The sequence below is a fragment of the Lygodium microphyllum genome, chromosome 30 (assembly GCF_053477565.2).
Source record: "Lygodium microphyllum isolate KBCC chromosome 30, Lygodium_microphyllum_v1.1.10, whole genome shotgun sequence".
Lineage (NCBI taxonomy): Eukaryota > Viridiplantae > Streptophyta > Polypodiopsida > Schizaeales > Lygodiaceae > Lygodium > Lygodium microphyllum.
This window is the reverse complement of record NC_141164.1, coordinates 28145652-28164309: the sequence shown is the minus strand read 5'-3', so window position 1 is coordinate 28164309 and position 18658 is coordinate 28145652. Positions and strand designations below refer to the sequence as shown.

General features: G+C 39.8%; 1 protein-coding gene across 1 annotated transcript in view; it reads left to right on the top strand.

Annotated features, from left to right (window-relative positions):
* The window catches only part of LOC148009649 (flowering time control protein FPA-like), a 32956-nt gene extending 14583 nt beyond the window's left edge, over positions 1 to 18373 (top strand). The window contains exons 2-4 of the mRNA XM_087673117.1: positions 14096 to 14437; positions 14593 to 15755; positions 15890 to 18373. Of these exons, the coding sequence (XP_087529243.1) occupies positions 14096 to 14437; positions 14593 to 15755; positions 15890 to 17147 (2763 nt within the window). The 3' untranslated portion in view covers positions 17148 to 18373. The remainder of the gene's footprint in view (positions 1 to 14095; positions 14438 to 14592; positions 15756 to 15889) is intronic.
* The last annotated feature ends 285 nt before the right edge of the window (positions 18374 to 18658 follow it).

The window sequence follows — 18658 nt, the reverse complement described above, 5'->3', positions numbered from 1 at the left end:
CAGGGCCAGGGATCACTAACTGGCAGCAATGGGCCAGCAACTGCTGAGAAGTGCAAAGTATGTGCGAAGGGATGTCGATGACAAAGTATCAGTTTTGGTATTTGGCAGGTTTGCTGGCTGATTCTTGCAGTCTCTATTTGCTGATTTCTGAACATTGTGAGGGTTGCAACATTTTCTAACCCATGGTCTCAGCCTTGTGACATCGAGTTATTGTTTTCCCTGTCAAGTTTTTCAGTAATCGCTTTGCTGTAGTAGTCAGTGAGGCCAGAATCAATGCCTATGACTATATATACAGAAGTCTCAATATTTGTTCCTTCAATCAAATCACCGATTCTGGATTATGACAATTAAGAGGATTTCAAAAATTGTTTTCTTCAAAATGTAAAGTGCATTAACTTGGGGAGTGATTCCTTTAGACTAAAAATTTTAGTCTTGTAGAGCAAAAACCGAGACTGACCAGTAGAAAATGTAATCTTCTGTAGTGCAAGTCATTGGGATAGATGGTTGGGATAATGGTCTGTAATGCCTATGGTGGCACTTCTCTCATCTTAGAAGGTTGATGACTCTGAGTTGAGCGAAAGTTGCAATTGATGCATCTACTACATGGTTAGAAGTGCAGTCGACATCTCTATACATGGTTGGAGGTGCCCTACATAATGGCATGTTTGCTAAGCTAGAAGGGTGGTTGCTGCTCTTGTCACGAGGATGCGATTGATCCTTGGCCCTTTGGGCAAGTCTAGGACATTACATAGTCATGTTGGACATGGGAGGTCCAAAAGTTGCTAAGGTTGTGTAATGTGTAAGTTTGTGCACGCATTTAATCAAATTCAAATTAATTTGGGTGCAGGTCAAGGTTTTGAGTCGGGACACTAAAATTTTCAAGTAATTGCCTAATAATTAAGTTTCAATAATAATTTATTGAAACACAAAAACAAAAGAGAAAATTAGGGAGTAGGAAAACGCGAGCCTTTTGCCACGTGGGCTTTTTTTGAAGGATTGTGGGTTATTAGTGTAGGTCGGGACTTTTGGCTTTCTTTGATTAGTAAGGACCTAGTGGTGCAAATTGTGCTTGTTTTGTACGTATGGTGGAAGATTTACTATTGTCGCCTTTGTCTCAAATCCAATGATCTTATATGGAGGGATTGATCTTGTCCTTGGGTTGGCAATGCTGTCCTAGGCTTGATAATATTGTTTTGGGCATGATTGTGTGGTGTTAATATAGGTACGAGTGCTACATCCATTGTTATCTATTGTTATTGGGGCATGTCTTCTTCTTGCTATGTTTTGAGGCATTTGTGAGAGAGACATCACAATAAATCTTGTTGACGATTGGAAGGGCTCTAGTGATTGTGAAGGATTTGGGCAAGATCATGATCTCCTACGTGAATGTTTGGAGTGTTAGTTGCATGATGGTGAAGACCTTGTATAGTTCAAGTGTCTTGGGTAGTTCAGGGGGAGAATTTGATGAGATTCAAGGTTTGAGTGGATTGATACTCTCGTGCTTTTGTTGCAACAGATCTTGTTGACAATTGGAGGGGGTGTAGTGATCGTGAAGGATTTGGCAAGATCTTGATCTCCTATGTGAATGTCTTGAGTGTTGGTTACATGATGGTGGAGACCTTGTTTAGTCTGGGTGTTTTGGGCAGTTTAGGTGGAGAATTTGATGAGATCTAGGATTCAAGCAGATTGATCTTCTTGTGCCTTTGTCACTTCATCTATGGACATGACAATTGTGTTTCGATCTAGTGCTCAATGTCTTGGCTAGTGAGAGCAGTTGGAGACAGGTTTAAGAGCACTACACATATATTAAGTAGACGTACTTAGTTGGCTTGCTGAACGTTAAGATTGGAGAGAGAGTTTTGAGGATTAGTTGCAGTAGCAATGTGGCATAACAACTAAGCAATATTGCAAGGATTGCTAGGCTTTGGGGTAGATCTTCCTTCGTCATGTGATGTAGGGGCACCCTAGCACCAAACATATACTTGTTTTATATGTTGGTGAATTTCAACCTTGAAGATTAAGTGTTGGCAAGTTTTGGTTGTAGATCCCCTAACAATATTATTGGGTATGGTGGTTTTGATTATGGCGTGAATGTTTGGATTGCCTAAACAAGCCAAATGGTAATGGGTTGTAATATTTTTGGACTTCCATTGCTGCCACAACAAACCAGTATACAATTAATGCATGAAACCAAAATGATAATTTGCTTTGATCTCGGCTTAATGCAATCCATTAAATCTTGCCTTGCATTTCCTTGAATTTTCCATGCATTTCCCATGCATTTCCCATGATAGAAGTGTCAAAAGTGGGGGCAACTATTGTAGTATATTGCAGAAATACAAGAGAAATTACTATATTAGATTGCACAAATACAAGAGAAAAGGGAAACTTTGCAAAGAACAAAATAACTTAGAAGAGGCATGCTCAGGAAATAGTATCCATATACCAAGTCACGAAATAGTACAAGATCTTGGGAGGTGAGTCATTGATTCCCTCTCTCCAATAGAACATGCGAGTAAGTCATGAAATAGTACAAGATCTTGGGACATGAGTCATTGATTCCCTCTCTCCAATAGAACATATGAGTATGATTCAGGATAAGGGAGTATTGCCCTACAAAAATAGACCATAATCATGCACATATTGGCCAACCAAATTAGGGCCCAAAATAGTAGGTTGGCCAGAATAAATGCTAGTCAATCAACACCATCATGAATGTGCTAGAAAATGGGCAGCTTGTCTTTAGCAATAAAAGTACGAATGGCCCACTAAAATAAACCCAAAGTCACACATGAGATGTATATTTTGCCATACCCTCTCTCAAATCCTTTGGCAATATGAGAAAAAATGGCCCACTAAAATAAACTCAAAGTCACATATGAGATGTATATCTTGCAACACCCTCTCTTAAATCATGGGTGATGCAATACAATCGTACAAAACAATATATGATGATGGCTACATTGGTGTTGCATTGAACATGCTTGAGCCACATCGAAGGTTGGCTCTAATTGAAAAGTGCAAGGACAGATGCTCCACAATTGAGATGAATTTGCTAAGTCAATCTCTTCTATCTACTTTGCATGTTATGGTGTATGTTTTTGAATTTCATCAGAGAATGATGGGGATTCTTTCCTTCTCAATTGCAATTTCATTTGTGTGCTACTATCCCACATTAGCATGATCTTCCAAAGACCTTGCACTATGCCATGTGCATCTCTTTACCAAGGATTGTGACTCCTTATCACATGGATCTTGTTTCCTTCGTAACATCTTGTTCAAATTTGTGGAAACTTATCATTGTTCATTCGTTACAACACTTAAGATAATTTGTGCTCACCTATTGCAAACACAAGCTTATCTTCTAAGAGAAAATGATAGTGTCTCGGAATTCTTTGTACTTGCACTTGAGACAACCTTCCAGTCACCTCCTTGAAGAAGATGGTGATGTTGTTTTGACGAAGTTATGAAATCGGCTTGTGAAAATAATTAAACACATGAAATAATTGGCAAATAAATAAAAAATTCATTGATCATAAGAGATAGAATGCTCTTGCATGGTAGATGACACATGGTAGATCCCAAATGTTGGCGGCCCTAACAATATTTCTTCATCATTATTCAATGTTTATCCGAGTTGTAACATGGTGTCAGAAACCATCTCTCTCTCAATGCCAGTGATTCCGATGCACCTTCTTGTTAAATCAATCTAAACTTGTTTGGAATGTGGAGTTCTTAGGTGCTCTCACCAACCTTGACCAAATGCGTGACAGATCTATCCATTCACAGTCTAACAAGTGCAATGCATATGCATACATTTAAGTCCAATTGATTTGCAAAAGTGGAGTTGAAGGCGTAAACTTGGTCCCACATAATTACACGTTGCAAAAATTTTGTAAATGAGGAAATCTTACTTCCAAATTTATTTGATATGCAATATGAAGCTTCAATCTTGTTCATGTAACAATCCCAGTGCTTTGCCTTAATCTTGGCATTCACACATTAATTATAATAGCAAAACATTGAAGCAAACATCGGAGCATAGAAATAAGGACTATTGAGAATCAAGACTTTCAAACTAGATGTGCTTGCTTGTTTTGTAGACTCCCTCACTAGTTCAATACTTTTAAGTATAGGTGTAGAAATGTGTGCAATCAATCAAAGAACCAATAAAGAGGCTTGTGTGAATTTGCGAATGGCAATATCAAACATGTTTTTTGTGATTTGGGAGTCAATTATTGAGGGTCAAGCTGAGTGATCTACTTGTGAAATTTGTTGATGGCTACTTTTAGTTGTGTTTCCATTGGAGTTTGACAAGGGGAAGTTCAAAAACTCCAAGTTGGAGCATATTACTTTGTTGGAGGGGCTAGGTGAATCCTCCATTGTGGTATTGAAGTTGATATGTGATTGATACATTAATTAATGTGTTGTCAATTTTTGAGGATGGGAAAGACCAAGCAATGATTGTTTCATGAATGTGGAATGCTTGAAAGCTTTTCATCAATTTGAAGAGATGTTGCCATTAAAATGGTGGGAGTGATTTTTTTAAAATAGAGAAGGGTGCATTGTCCATGTAATAAGTATGTATGGAAGGTAACGATATCACAACTTTTCTTCATCTTTTGTGATCACAATCTCCTCTAGTGATGCTGGGCAGTCATGGAGTAGAACAAAAATTGTCCATGGTTTGCTTGTCAGCTTGGCAAGGAGAGCTTGACAAAATAGCCGAATCAATAATGTGGGTAATGTTGACATCACATTCTAGCACAACCCCATCATTGGAGGATAGAGATCTATTCACTCCCTTGGAGGATAGAGATCTGACTCCACCCTTACTTAGGAGAAGGCTGCTAAACAATATGAGTGTATTTCTTTGGGAGACTCTTGGCACCTCTCAAGAGAGTTGTGAGCCTTCTTCCACCTGAAATGCCTATAAAGGGAATTTTCGTGCTCTATAATGCACTGGTTTACTTCCAAGTTGTCAACATTATAAAATAAGTCTTCAATTTTGTGGGGAGAACAATTTGTAACCATCTATAAAATGACAATTTGGTTGTTATTGAGGGTACTGTGTTGTGCATGGGGTTCTCTTACATGTTCTCCTTCAATGATGCCAAGTGGGCCAAGTCATGGGGTAGAATAATAAATTCCATGTTGCACCTTTAAGCTTGGCAATGAACCCCTCAAGAGAGTTGTGAGCCTTCTTCCACCTGAAATGCCTATAAAGGGCATTTCCATGCTCTATAATGCAGTGGTTTACTACAAGGTCTCAACATTACAAAGTAAGTCTTCAATTTTGTGGGGAGAACAATTTGTAACCGTCTATAAAATGACTATTTGGTTGTTATTGAGGGTACCGTGTTGTGCATGGGGTTCTCTTACATGTTCTCCTTCAATGATGCCAAGTGGGCCAAGTCATGGGGTAGAATAATAAATTCCATTTGGCATTTGGCACCTTTAAGCTTGGCAATGAGGGCATTAAAAAATAGCCGGATCGATAATGTTGAGAATGTTGACATTACATGCTACCATAACCCATTATTTTTAAGTGGATTAGCTGTTTAGGTTTGTCAAGTTTGATCAAGCAAATGTCTAGCACCATGTTATGTACCCTTATGAGCTATCCTAGGTGGATTTTTTTCACATCCTCCATTTATACATAAGGCGGTTGAAGAAATGATGGGCATGAGTGTTCACTTCCCTGGAGGATAGAGTTTCAACTCCACCCTTGCCTACAAGAAGGCTGCTAGGCTGCTAAGTGATATGATGATTTGTCAATAATATTGACAGAAAATGGTTGATAATATCTTCAAGATCTCCACATTACCAATCCTTTTCTGTCAATAATATGATGATTTGGCTGTTCTTGAAGGCACTGTGTTGTGCATGGGGTTTTGCTACATCCTTGGACGTCATGGATGCATGCCCATGGCATCGTCCATTTATTAGTGATACCATTTGGTTTGTAGCTGTCACTAGGTGTGAATACCTCCTAAAAGTTAGGGTGGCTAAAGGGTCTGGTAGTATGAACATGCTCAAGGCACTTTAGGGTTTGGGTGGCTAGGTTCTATAAATAGAACCCAAAGGCTCATTTGCACACTTTTATCGTGTGATCATCACACTTGGACTTGAGACACTAAGTGGCTCTACTTGCACAACTATATTAGTCTGAGCTGGCGGTATGGGATGCCCACTCTTGTGGTTGAGGATTGTTGGGTGCCCGGCTTTGGAGAGAGGTCTTGTTGGCTCTATTTCTGGGAGGTGAGCCTGATGTCCGTTTTCCTATGCTTGTTGTATGTGTTTGTATGGCTTATGTTGTGGCATGTGTGGACCCTAGAGGGGTGTTACGGTTCTTTGCCCTAGGGATTGATGCAGTAGCAGCACTATATACTAGCAGGCAGTCGTGCACTTACTGATGGGAGCACTCAAATTTTCTGAGTCAATTTTGCCAGGCTGCCATTAGCATCCTATCTTCTTTTGAGCTGCTTTTGGTCCATCAAAAAACAGCCTAGGGGATTACTACTCTTGCTTGTCAACTTCTTGTAGGTGAGGGTGGGGGTATTAAGCTCAAATGCCGTCATAAGCATATGATACTAATTAGTGGGTATTTGCTGAAGCTGCAGTAAGTCTTTGGGAGACCCACTGCATTGCAAACATTGCAATTCCACCAGAAGAGATCACCTTGGGTCCTTGTGGAAGTTAAAAGCTAATCAACCTTTTGCAAGTAAAGGTCTTTGGGGTATCTAAGTTGCATCAAGTGTGTGAATCCTTTGGCATTCCATCGAGTCTTAAGGCTTTATTTTATTTGTTTGAAATATGGGCCAAAGAAAGGGCTTGCTGCTCAAAGGTGTAAAGTTTAAGCTATTGTGTCAGCTTATTGTGGAATGTCATATGGACAAACTCAGGCACAGCTCGCAATAAGCAGGGTTTTCTTGTCCTACCTCTGTTTATGTGTGCTACTTATGCTTTTATTATATGCATACCACACCTTATATTCGGATGTTATTGTTTATTTACATTCCAGTGTTAGTATGTGAACTCTATAGTTTTATCCTTTGTACACACCCACTAACATTTTTGTATGATATACCACATGATTTTTACTAGGATGTCTTAAAAATTTTTTTGGTACTACTACGACAACTCTCTCAATTCTCTCTCTTTATATACATCCACATTTGGTGTGATATGACATGCCACACGTTTATACTTTCACACATTCCTTTATGATCTAGTGGTGTTGTGAGAACTCTCTTGTTTTCTCTGATTGGCTTTGGTTGTAATCACAGGCACATGGTTACTTTGTGTTAATTTCCCTGTCTGAAGATCGTGTACTGCTTTCTATATGGTTCACTAAGACCAGTTTCATATAGATAGGTGATGAATTGGCCAATAGGGAATGAACCTTTGTGTCTACTTTAGGCATCAGGAAAGGTGTGAATCAACATGAATGCCAGAGAAAGACAATTCTTTTTAACCTTTACACGGATGAATTGGTTAATAAGGAATTACGTGTCTGCTTTAGGCAGCAGGAAAGGTGTGAATCAACATGAATGCCAGGGAAAGACAATTCTTTTTAACGTTCACATGGATGCTTGGATGCTCAGCTAACAATAATTTTCTTGTTAGCCTGGGTTCTTTTATCATGATGCCACTGTTAGATAATAGCTCTCAAATTTCCATCTGAGCTGACCTTTCTCATCTAGCAAGCATGCCTATATTCGCAGAAAAGGAAGATGGCAAGGTGTCTAGTGCACCGACAATGGTTAACAGACAATTTTTAAGGGCTGATTGCTTCAGCTTCTTGAATTTGTCTTTGCAGCTAGATGTGCTTTGCACTTTGTGCAGTACAGTATGGTTTCTCTTCTTATGGCCTTTCATATAGAACTACAGAGAAAGGCCACATTGCAAAGAAAAAGGGAACAAAAAAAGAAAAATGAGCTGTCTTGTTTGTGGGGAGAATACTGTCTGACCTTAAACACTTGACTTCAAGCCTATTTCTATTTCAATAGTAGCCTTGAAAGTTTTGATGTGGTCAAACACTTCACTCTTTTCCTTTATGAAATGCACCCACAGTTTTCTAGAACAATGATCAATAAACATAACAAAATACTTGCTGTCACCAAGAGATACATGACAAAGAGTGGATACTGGTTCTAGTCAACAGTAGTCATATACAAATTGCTACAAAGATCTCCTAAGGAAAGTCAAAACTATCCATGGTAATAAATAAAGCCCATATGATGAGAGATTTCCAGAGTGTCTAGAATCTCATCCAGACCAAAAACTAAGTGAATACCCATAAAGGAGTAGGACTAAAAGTTTTTCCCAAAACGACGATAAGGTAAACATGTCCTTAAATAGGCTGATCCTACCTATCAAACTGCAGGAGTAAGCATAAAATCATAGAACATGCGGAATGCTTTCAGTTGGAGCAGCATGTGTACAAATAAAAGTTACAATTCTTCTCTGAGTAAGCACAATGGCATATGTCAAAACCTCAGTCAAGTATCTCCATAAGAAAAGACACGATTTAAGAGCAGTTTCAGATTTTGACATGCCCTTCGAACATGTTTCTCATTGGTTCAATGGCATATCTGATTGCCATAGCAGATTCGTATGACATTTATCCAAGTGGAAGGAAGAAAATGCCAACGGACACATATAGGAGAAAACAATCTTGAAGACAAAAGGCATGCTAGCCAATGAAGCACTCCACAAACTCCAATCATTCATCTTGAAATCTGAACCAAAGGAGAATCTCATTTTCGAGTGTTTTGTAATGCATGCCCAATCCATAATGAGTGGATGCTACAACAAAGGAATCACATATCTATCATTATCTACTACATCTTGCAAGCACACAATTCTTCTTTTTGCTTGTAAAGTAGCTTTCAAGTCTTATAGAGGTAAGTTGCTAAGTTTATTTGCTTGTCCATTTTAGATCTACCAGATTTTTTTCCAACTCATAATTAGTTTTTTTAAAAACCCCAATGAGATATCGATACACCTTTTTATTAGCATTTGAGACCAAGGTTGCCGTGGTTATACATATTCAATTAGTGATGCATTTTTGATCAAGATATGGCAATAAATTATCCAATATTGTAGGCTCGTGGTTTGATTCCAGAGGAGCAACTAAGGTGGATGAAGCTCCATGTTGGAGAGAGAAGAGAAAGAGGAGCGGGAAAGAGAGAGAGCGGGACAACTCTTGCATGTACACCAATGTGAATAGTTGATGTGGTAGTTTGATGATTGAAACTACAAAGCTAGGGGTTTATTTTATAAGCTTGGGATTTGCCAAAACCCTAACCTAGTGCTGTCACACACAGTGGCGTGTTCACACACCAACACACATTGTGGTGTGTTTACACACACAGAATTGTAGATATAACTAACAAATCCTGCTTTAGGGCATGGGTGATTGAACCATAACACAAAACATAAGAAAACAACGATGGAAAGACTTTATCTCGAATAGAGGCATAGTCTAATCCCATACTATGGATTCTATAAAGGAGATACATAAATAAGAGTGTTGCAATCTGTTAAGGTCCAAGATATCGTTGACCGATAAGATGAGGGACTTGAAGTAGAGCATGGTTCAAAGGTGAACATGTAATGCATGCAAAGTATCCCAACACATGCAAATGTGAAAGATCTTGATGCATATAAGAGCATGGTTAGTTTCTAATTTCAAACACATTTTCATTATTTTTGAAATAAGATTTAAAAAGCATATTTAAATGATTGTGATTTTTCATTGCCTAAAGACAATGATTGAATTGCAATGTTGTGAGCCTTGTCGGATGTGGTGGGCTGCTCTTGTGGATCATTGTCATTCTCTAGGATGGAGTGAGCGGCCACATATAATGATTATGTTGCTTGCCTTTTCTTTTGTAGCATTGGTGTGTGACAAGTACGTTTGCATTACATGTATTTTGGTGGTGGTTGGCACTTGGTGTAGAAGGTTGTAGGGACTATGTCTTCATTTTTGGTCCGTCGTTCCTCATCCAAGAGGATGGTGACCGTCTCCTTATATTTCATCTCCCTAGCCACTTGAAGGGCCATCATAGTCTAATTTGAATTTTTATTCTTTTTGTAGATTTTGAGAAGGATAGCCTTCTTATCGCTGTCATGTAGATGATTATTCAATGTAGTTAATTGTTGAAAAATGAGGCTTAGTAGATGATCGAGGTGTTTTTTAAGGAATTTCCCAAGGATTATAGGAGATATTGAATATTTGTATATTTGTATCTTTGGAATTAATTTTAAATTATAGTACGACCTCCAAAAGTAGTATGGAGGCTTTTCCATATCTCTTTTGCTATTTTTGTGAGGTTGAGGTGATGGGAAGGTTATCAAAGAGGCCGAGCCAGATAATTGAATAATTGTATCTTTGAAAATAATTTTAAATTATTAGTATGACCTCCAAAAGTAGTATGGAGGCTTTCTTGTATATCTTTTGCTATCTTTGTTAGGTTGAGGTGATGGAAAGGTTGTTGGAGAGGCCAAGCTAGATGATGGCTAGAGTCTCGTTTTTCTCAAGCCAAACTTGATGAAGTTGCAAGTTGCCTCAAACATGCTCCAGTTCTTCAATGGACACGACCTTCTACGTGCCTTCTCACATAAGAATAAAGTGAGTCCTTGTCTTTTGTATTGAGAAGCAGACAACCTAGAACTTCTCAAATAGGGGGCTAGTGTGTAGGGGCCAAGTGGCGGCAATGTGCAAGAGCGAGGTGGCTTAGGAGTAAATGGTATGTAGAGTGGTAGTAGGTTGGCTTTGATACTGCTATAGGCTTGTGGTTAAATGTGAGAGGAGCTAAGGTGAACGAAAGTGTGTCATCAATAGCTATGGGATGATCTTAATCCTATATTGCATATAGATTTATGACAATATCTTACTTCTAGAATTGAGCAATATCTAGTTGTGTTTCTAAAATAAAGTTCAAGCATTTCTTACTAAGGCTTTTTAGGGTTTTAATTTGTAGTTTTGTAGAATTGCTCCACACCAATCCCACACCACCACCACCACACACTCACATGTGCACACACGCGCGCGCACACAAAAATATCTCTCTCTCTCATAGGGCCTTTTTTCTTCTTGATAAAAATACCCAAGGCTCCCTTGGGTGGTGTTTCCAATGATGAAGTCTAGAGGAGGTAGAAGAGTAAACCCCCAAAGTACTATGTCATATGAAGATGGAGAAAATCATGTATACCATCCAAGGTGGTTATTGTTTGATTGGGAAGAGTAAATAATTTGTTTATATCATTGATATGGTAACAATCGTATGATGATTGCTGCAATGAGCATCAAAAGTACATGTGGGGCTGAAATGACTAAACTTCCAAGCATGCATGGCTCCTTTGAATCCAACATTCTACAAAGCCCAAGGTTCGACTAGTTTGAAAACTTGATGTATTTGGATAGCTAAAATGCAAATTTGCCAAACCTCTTACAGGAAATCTCCTAGGAGAGGACTTGGATTTGGTAGAGTTCATAGGATGTCCTAGACAAGGACCAAAATAATAGCACATTGTGAGAGGGGTTTGTAGACCCAACCCTTAGCTTGTTAGATGGATGGAGACATTGGGCTTAGTTGAGGAGGTCCCCTTCAAAGATTATAGTGGGATCCAAGAGAGTGGGTTCCGAGGGATCCATTCCTTGATAGCCCATGGAAAATAGCCTTCTTTGGGTACACTACTAGATGGGGGTGGAGGATTCAGATAAGAGGATCCAATCACAACCAATAGCTGATTCCCATTGGCATAGACAGTGTCTCAAATCATTTCTTGTCTGACTTTTGGAGGAGGCTATGTGACAACTTTAGGCCTAGGAAGATATCCTTCTTTCTATTGCTATCAGCTCACAGGAGCTTAGCAATTGGTACATCGTTTGGATATTGTGGGTCCCCAATGGCATGTGTGAAATGTGGCAAGCTAGAGGAGATCAAGAGACACTACCTATTGGATGGTCCGAGAGCCCAAAAGGTATGATGAGGGCCCTTGGGATAGCCTTTCATGGCACAACAAGACCATGGTTGTGACTTGGGGGATTGTAGCTTAGGTCACAAATAGTCTGAACATGTGGATTGGAAAATTTCAGGGGAGCTGCTTATTTCTCATCATTGGTTAGCATAGAGGAGGATTCCCACTTCAAATTACTTGTACAATGTACTCAGGGATACTGTTTTAGACAGGAGGTGATTGCTGGTACTATTGCTTGGTACATTTCAATCTTGATGTGCAACCATGCTGTAGAACTCTGGGATGTCTCCACCGCAAAGACTCTTTTGAGGACATGGATAGGGATCATCCATACGCTTTGTGGGAGATGGGAGAGGCTGTAGAGCAGCTTTAGGAGAATGAGGAGGAGGGATGCCTACTTGCGGACCATGGATTCTGGCACTTTGTTTCACACATCCTCTTAGATGGTTTGGCATTCTTGCCCACAAGATTGTTCACATAACCATTGTATTTATGATGTACTTAGCTATTATTTATAGCTCTTTACTATGTACTTACCTCAAGGGGGTTTTCTTAGAGGTGTTATTAATAGAAGTTTCTTTTCTTTGAGGGAAATAAATGAAAGTCTATCCAAAAATAGTCTAGAGATCCAAAAATTCCGAAGGAGATTTGGATGGTGTTTGTAGCATGTGAAGACCTCGAATATTGGGGTGAGGCAATGCACCACTTTGTTAATTTGTGGCCCATTGGTGCCATTTGAATCATACACCTATGAAGAAATTGCTTTCTTTCATTAACAGTTTTTGTTCTTTTCAAAAGCTTTTATGACTGTTGCTTTAAGTTTCCAGTCCGTAAGTCTCTTGGTTATTGAGAGGAGAGATGGACCGAAAGATGTCCTTGGATTGAATACTATTATATACTCGTTGCTTGCTACTCTAAATTGACCATTGATTGCTATGCTCCATGTTAGCACATGACATGATTATTTATGATAGTGATGTCTAGATAGAATATAAGCATGTAAATTCTCATGTAATTGTGCTCCATATTGAAGTTTCACAATCAAAGGGGTTTGGTTGACTCTATATATGTGTGTGTGTGTGTGTGTGTGTGTTTTAACCACAATGTTTTGAGAGCTGAGCTTCCTCCTCGGGCTCCCTCCCATGCAAATTATAAGCAACCTTGATGGACACAAGGTTAGAATGTGCACAAGTTAATTTACACATTAAGAGTAAGGTTGTGAAGCTAAGGTATGTGTATGCAATTTGAGGGAGACTGATCTATTTGGTTCGAGTACGCTTTTGTTTTTCATGTGGATCATTCAACTTTAGTTTATTTGGGTAAGCAACAGAATGCCACTAGGCAACTAACCAGATGGATTCTAGTGTTACAAGAGATTGAATACAACGTGATACATCACCTTGGAGTATGTGATTGTTGACTTTCTATCACACCTTGATTCTGGAGGACCCCCAACTGGTGTCAAAGATGAGTTTCCAGCTGCCCATTTATTTGCAGCAACTTTTGGGTTGGCAAGGGGGTTGTAGCTCAAGTGGTTTGAGTGTGTGAGTGTGTACATGGGTGCATGAGTTCAAACCTTGGGTACACCTCGAGGCATCTTTAAGATTTCAAGCCCTTCTTACACCTCCAGGCATCTTTAAGATTTCAAGCCTTTCTCCTTTTTTTTTCTTTGGTTGGGGGCCCAAGTCAAAAGAGGAATGTAAAATTGCACACGACACTCCCAGCTTGTAAATAAAAACCATCATTATAATGTGCTCTAGCATATTGTGAGACCCACTTTGCAATGTACATTTTCCCTCTTGTGCAAACATGCCTTTGTTTTGTGTGTGCATGCATGTGAGTAGCAATTGATTATTATAGCTATGCTTTTAACTTTTTTCTATTAGAAGATGATCTCTTATCCTGACCAATATTTTTCAATAGCCATAAAGCATGGTGCACTCCCTAAAATGACCATTGTATTCTGCTTTTGAATTTTCTTGGATGTAATGCTCAATGACTTTCCGGTTGTTCATGGTTTTGTACCAGTGTTATACAGCATATGAGAGAGAGAGAGAGAGAGAGAGAGAGAGAGAGAGAGAGGCTGATTAAGCTTCATTATCAGATACGGGTCTCCAGCAATGTTAGTACTGCAGCTAATTCTGAGATAAGCATCGATGGAGAAAAAGCTGCTCCTCCTCACAGGATATCATCTTTTAGATCTGAGGATAAGGAAATGCCTCCATCGGAGCATTTATGGGTTGGAAATGTGGCTTCTACTATGACAGAGGAAGAACTGGCAGAGCAGTTCTCAAGGTTTGGAGAGATTGAAAAGCTGGATTTTTTCCCATTGAGAAACTATGCTTTTGTACGATTCAGAACTGTAGAGGATGCAATCTACGCAAAGAGAGGGCTGCAAGGTGAAACCTTCCGGGGACGATCTTTAAGGATTAAATTTGCAAATGGGGTAAGACCTCAAATCTAATTCAGAACGTTGTCCTTCTGTAGAAGTCTAAACCCAAGCAACATTAAAACAGTCTGCACTATGCCTTTTCTTCTTGTTAATATATTCTGGAAAATATCTCTACTATTTATGTTTACGCACACAAAGAATCACTGCAGGGTGGTAAATCTGCACCTTATCAAGAGCCAGATAGTAAGATCGTGTTAAAGGAGCAAGGAACATCAAGTTTGCAACGAGAAGCTTCAAGAAGCTCCAAAGTTCAGACAGAAAAGTTGAAGGGCAATAAAGATGGTGATCCAAGTGAGGTCCTATGGATTGGCTTCCCTGTCCATATGAATGTTGATGATAGAAAGTTACAAAGGGTTTTTGCACCTTATGGAGGAATAGAGCGAATCACTACATTTTCAGGGAGACCTTATGCATTTGTGCAGTTTGAGAGTGTTGAAGCAGCTTCAAGAGCTAAGGATGCACTCCAAGGTAAGCTTTTTGATGATCCACGAGTGAGCGTCAGTTTTGCAAAGAGTGAAGTGGGCCCAGTTGATCATAGTCGAGGAACAAGCACATTTTTATCACCTTCGCCTGTGAAGATAGGGATGGAACAAGGCGTTCAAGCCTCTAAATCTGGAAGAGCTGGGGACATCCATAATGATAGAGCTTTAGATCATAATCATTTCAAGTCAGAAATTTTGTCTTCAAGGTCTGAAGTGAGATTACATGGAGGTATATCCTCAAATATTGATTCAATGGAGCTGGCTGCAAGTATAACTTCAAAAGAAGTTGGAGGGAGGAAAAGGGCAGGTACTGAGTATGGGTCAAAACCAGAAATGGATCTTGTGGAGGATCCTGCTGCAAGTTCAAGCCCTTTTTTGCAAAGCCATTACTTACACTCTGAAGATAAGTGGAAGTCCCATGAAGAAGTGTTGCAAAAGGGAGCTCTCAAAAAAGTTAGAATAGATGAAGGGAATTCCAGCAATGCTGTTCTTGGAAGTACCTCCATAGAAAAGTTTGAAGTTGACAGGCCGCATATACACATTCCAAAATCTCATGATCAGTTCTCTATGGGAATGCAAGTTGACTTGCATGGGGAATTTAAAAAACCTTCAGCTTCTTTGGAAGGGTGGAAAAATCATGATGGCCCAAAGAGCATCTTAGATCAAACTGATGTTAATGTTAACCTTCCGAACACATCCAAAGTCCTCTCTAGAGTCTCTGATCATCAACCCAAGGATCTGTTCCGATGGGAGGGAACTATTGCAAAAGGTGGGAGTGTGATTTGTCATGCACGATGTCTTCCAGCCAGGCAAGGTGTCAATGTTTCATTGTAAGTAGTTTTCCTTGAGTTTGCCATGACAATTAGTTTGAGCTTGATGTTCATGCATGCAACCGTTGTTAAACTTCATGCAAACATCTTATGCAAAGCGTGCTTGTTTTATGTGTTTGTTGACTTTCTGGCAGCCCTGAGGTTGTGGATTGCACGGCAAGAACAAGTCTAGACATGCTTGCGAGTCATGTGACTCAGGTTGGTGACTTTGCCGTGGTATTGTTCATGCCTCAAGGAGAAATGGATGTGGCACCATATCAAGAGTTCATGGGGTTTTTGTCTGACAAGCAAAGAGCAGCAGTTTGCAAAATTTCTGAGGATTCAACTTTGTTCTTAGTGCCTCCATCAGATTTTGTTGAACAGTACTTGAAGGTACCAAAAAGCAGAAACCTTTTTGGGGTAGTCATTAAACTACAGCTGCCACATCAAAACTTGGGAGATCAGATGGGTTTTTTTAAGCCTTTAAGAACTCAAGCTTCAATTTTATTTGATGCTTCTGGGGAGGAAAGTTGTCAGAAGCCTGCTTTAAATTCATCTTCAAAACATCTTAGCGAGCCTGTGTTTGGGAACGTGCCATCCAGTGCTGTAATATCAACCAGCAAAGTAGATCCACCCCATTTGCACTTGCAACAACATGGCACTGCCCAACCTTCCATTTCAGGAATTACTAGTTTAAGTCCAGCAATTGGAGGCTCAGGAGTTGGTAGTGGACCTTTTGGTCAAGGAATGGCTGCAATGACAACAAATGTGGCACATCATGATTCCCACAGTGCTTCTACTAGGGATGACTTTTTAATTCCAAATCTGACTAGTGAAATGGGGTTAAAGCACAAGAACACACATACTCAACTGTCTTCTGCTGAGAACCAGTCTCTGCCAGTTCCAGGTCTCGGTCAAAAACTGATGAAGAGTGTCAACCATAGTATCTTAGGTACTCCGCCATATTACCAGCAGCCCCGGCCCCCACAGCCACCTCCACCAAGAGCTGACGTTTCTCATTTTCAACAGTCATCTCTTCCTCCAAGCCCTCCAACACAAGTGCAGCAATCATTTGCCTATGATCATGTTAGTCTCAAAAATATGCCAAACCATTTTTTCGCTCATGGTCCACTGGATCGTCCAAAACACCAAATTCCGTCCTCCAGTTTGGCTTCAGAAACACCTTCATCTAACATGCATCCACCACTTTCAGCAGGTTCTGCAGTTCAAGGTCAAGCCCAGAGGATAAGCACAGATGCTGAGCCAAATGAAAGCCTCCAAATGATGCAACAAGGATTGCCAACTGAAACTGCACGTAAAGGTGAGACCGATGAAGATAGCAAAAAATTTCAAGCAACTCTGGAGCTCGCTGCTGCACTGTTAAAACAGTTACAACAGCAAACAAAATCGTAGTCACTACCTTTATGTGATGCAGGCCTTTAGATGCCTCTGTTCATATGGATACAATGCACTTTGCAAGTCCCTCATTTTCATTGTGTGGTTGTGTATCCTCGAAGGACATGAAACTATTCCAAATGAAGATCCTCCAATGCTGCAGTTCTGATTTTTCAGTCTGTCTCTGGCAAGTCTGTACATGTGTGTGTTCTTTCCTGTTGGAGAGAACACGTAAAGTTTGAAAGATGCCTCAAGGGATGTATCCAGGGTGTGAACTCACACGCCCAAGTGTGTACATGTGTGTGTTCTTTCCTGTTGGAGAGAACACGTAAAGTTTGAAAGATGCCTCAAGGGATGTATCCAGGGTGTGAACTCACACGCCCATGTACATACCCATGATCTCAAACCACTTGGGCTACAACCCCTTTGGCATAAAAATGTGTTGTGGCCTTCAGTTTGATTACCTTGACTGATGACTTGTCTTTTAGCAAATCTGATTTGAGGCACTGTCGTTTTGTATAGACAATTCACACTCATTGAAAAGTCTCCTTGTCAGGGACTTGGATGACTTTTGAGCTGAAACTTAAAAGTTTGACCCATCTTCAAGTAGCATGTGATTTGCCCAGAGCACTTGAAAATGAACTGTTTCAAGTAGTTTCGCAGGCAGTCGACAAACTATTGACAATTACCAGGATATTATATTTGGTGTGCAGTAGGTTTTGCAGGCAGTCAAAACAATACTATTACCAGAGACATTTGGTCAGTTAGCGCACTTGGATCAGGCACATTGCTATCAGACATTATTTTCTTCATCTTGCTGCACCTGCAAACTGTGAATCTCTCATCAAATTTGACAGGAGAGCAATCTGATGGGTCTGATATGACAACATTTCTTTAAACCCTGTACAGCACAATAAAGAATCTATCATCAATTTGACAGGAGAGCAATCTGATGGGTCTGATATGACAACATTTCTTAAAACCCTGTACAGCACAATAAGCAATTTTAAAGCAGTTAAAGTAAAAGAAATGACAACACCATGTTGAAGTCCTTTCTTTTAGCATGTTTTGGTTTGGCGCCAGGGTCTAATGTCTTGGTAAGGTCTACTGGTACGTAGTATGTAGGGCTTCTCAGCTTGGTTTTAGAGTACTTCTGTTTCAGGGTTGAACCGAAATTGTGGTTGGGTACTTGCTGCACCTGCAAACTGTGAATCTATCATCAATTTGACAGGAGAGCAATCTGATGGGTCTGATATGACAACATTTCTTAAAACCCTGTACCGCACAATAAGCAATTTTAAAGCAGTTTAAGTAAAAGAAATGACAACACCATGTTGAAGTCCTTTCTTTTAGCATGTTTTGGTTTGGCGCCAGGGTCTAATGTCTTGGTAAGGTCTACTGGTACATAGTAGGGCTTCTCAGCTTGGTTTTAGAGACTTCTGTTTCAGGGTTGAACCGAAATTGTGGTTGGGCCTGGTAAAAAACCCATATTCTCTGAAATAGAGGTTTTCATGACATTCCTGAAGTGG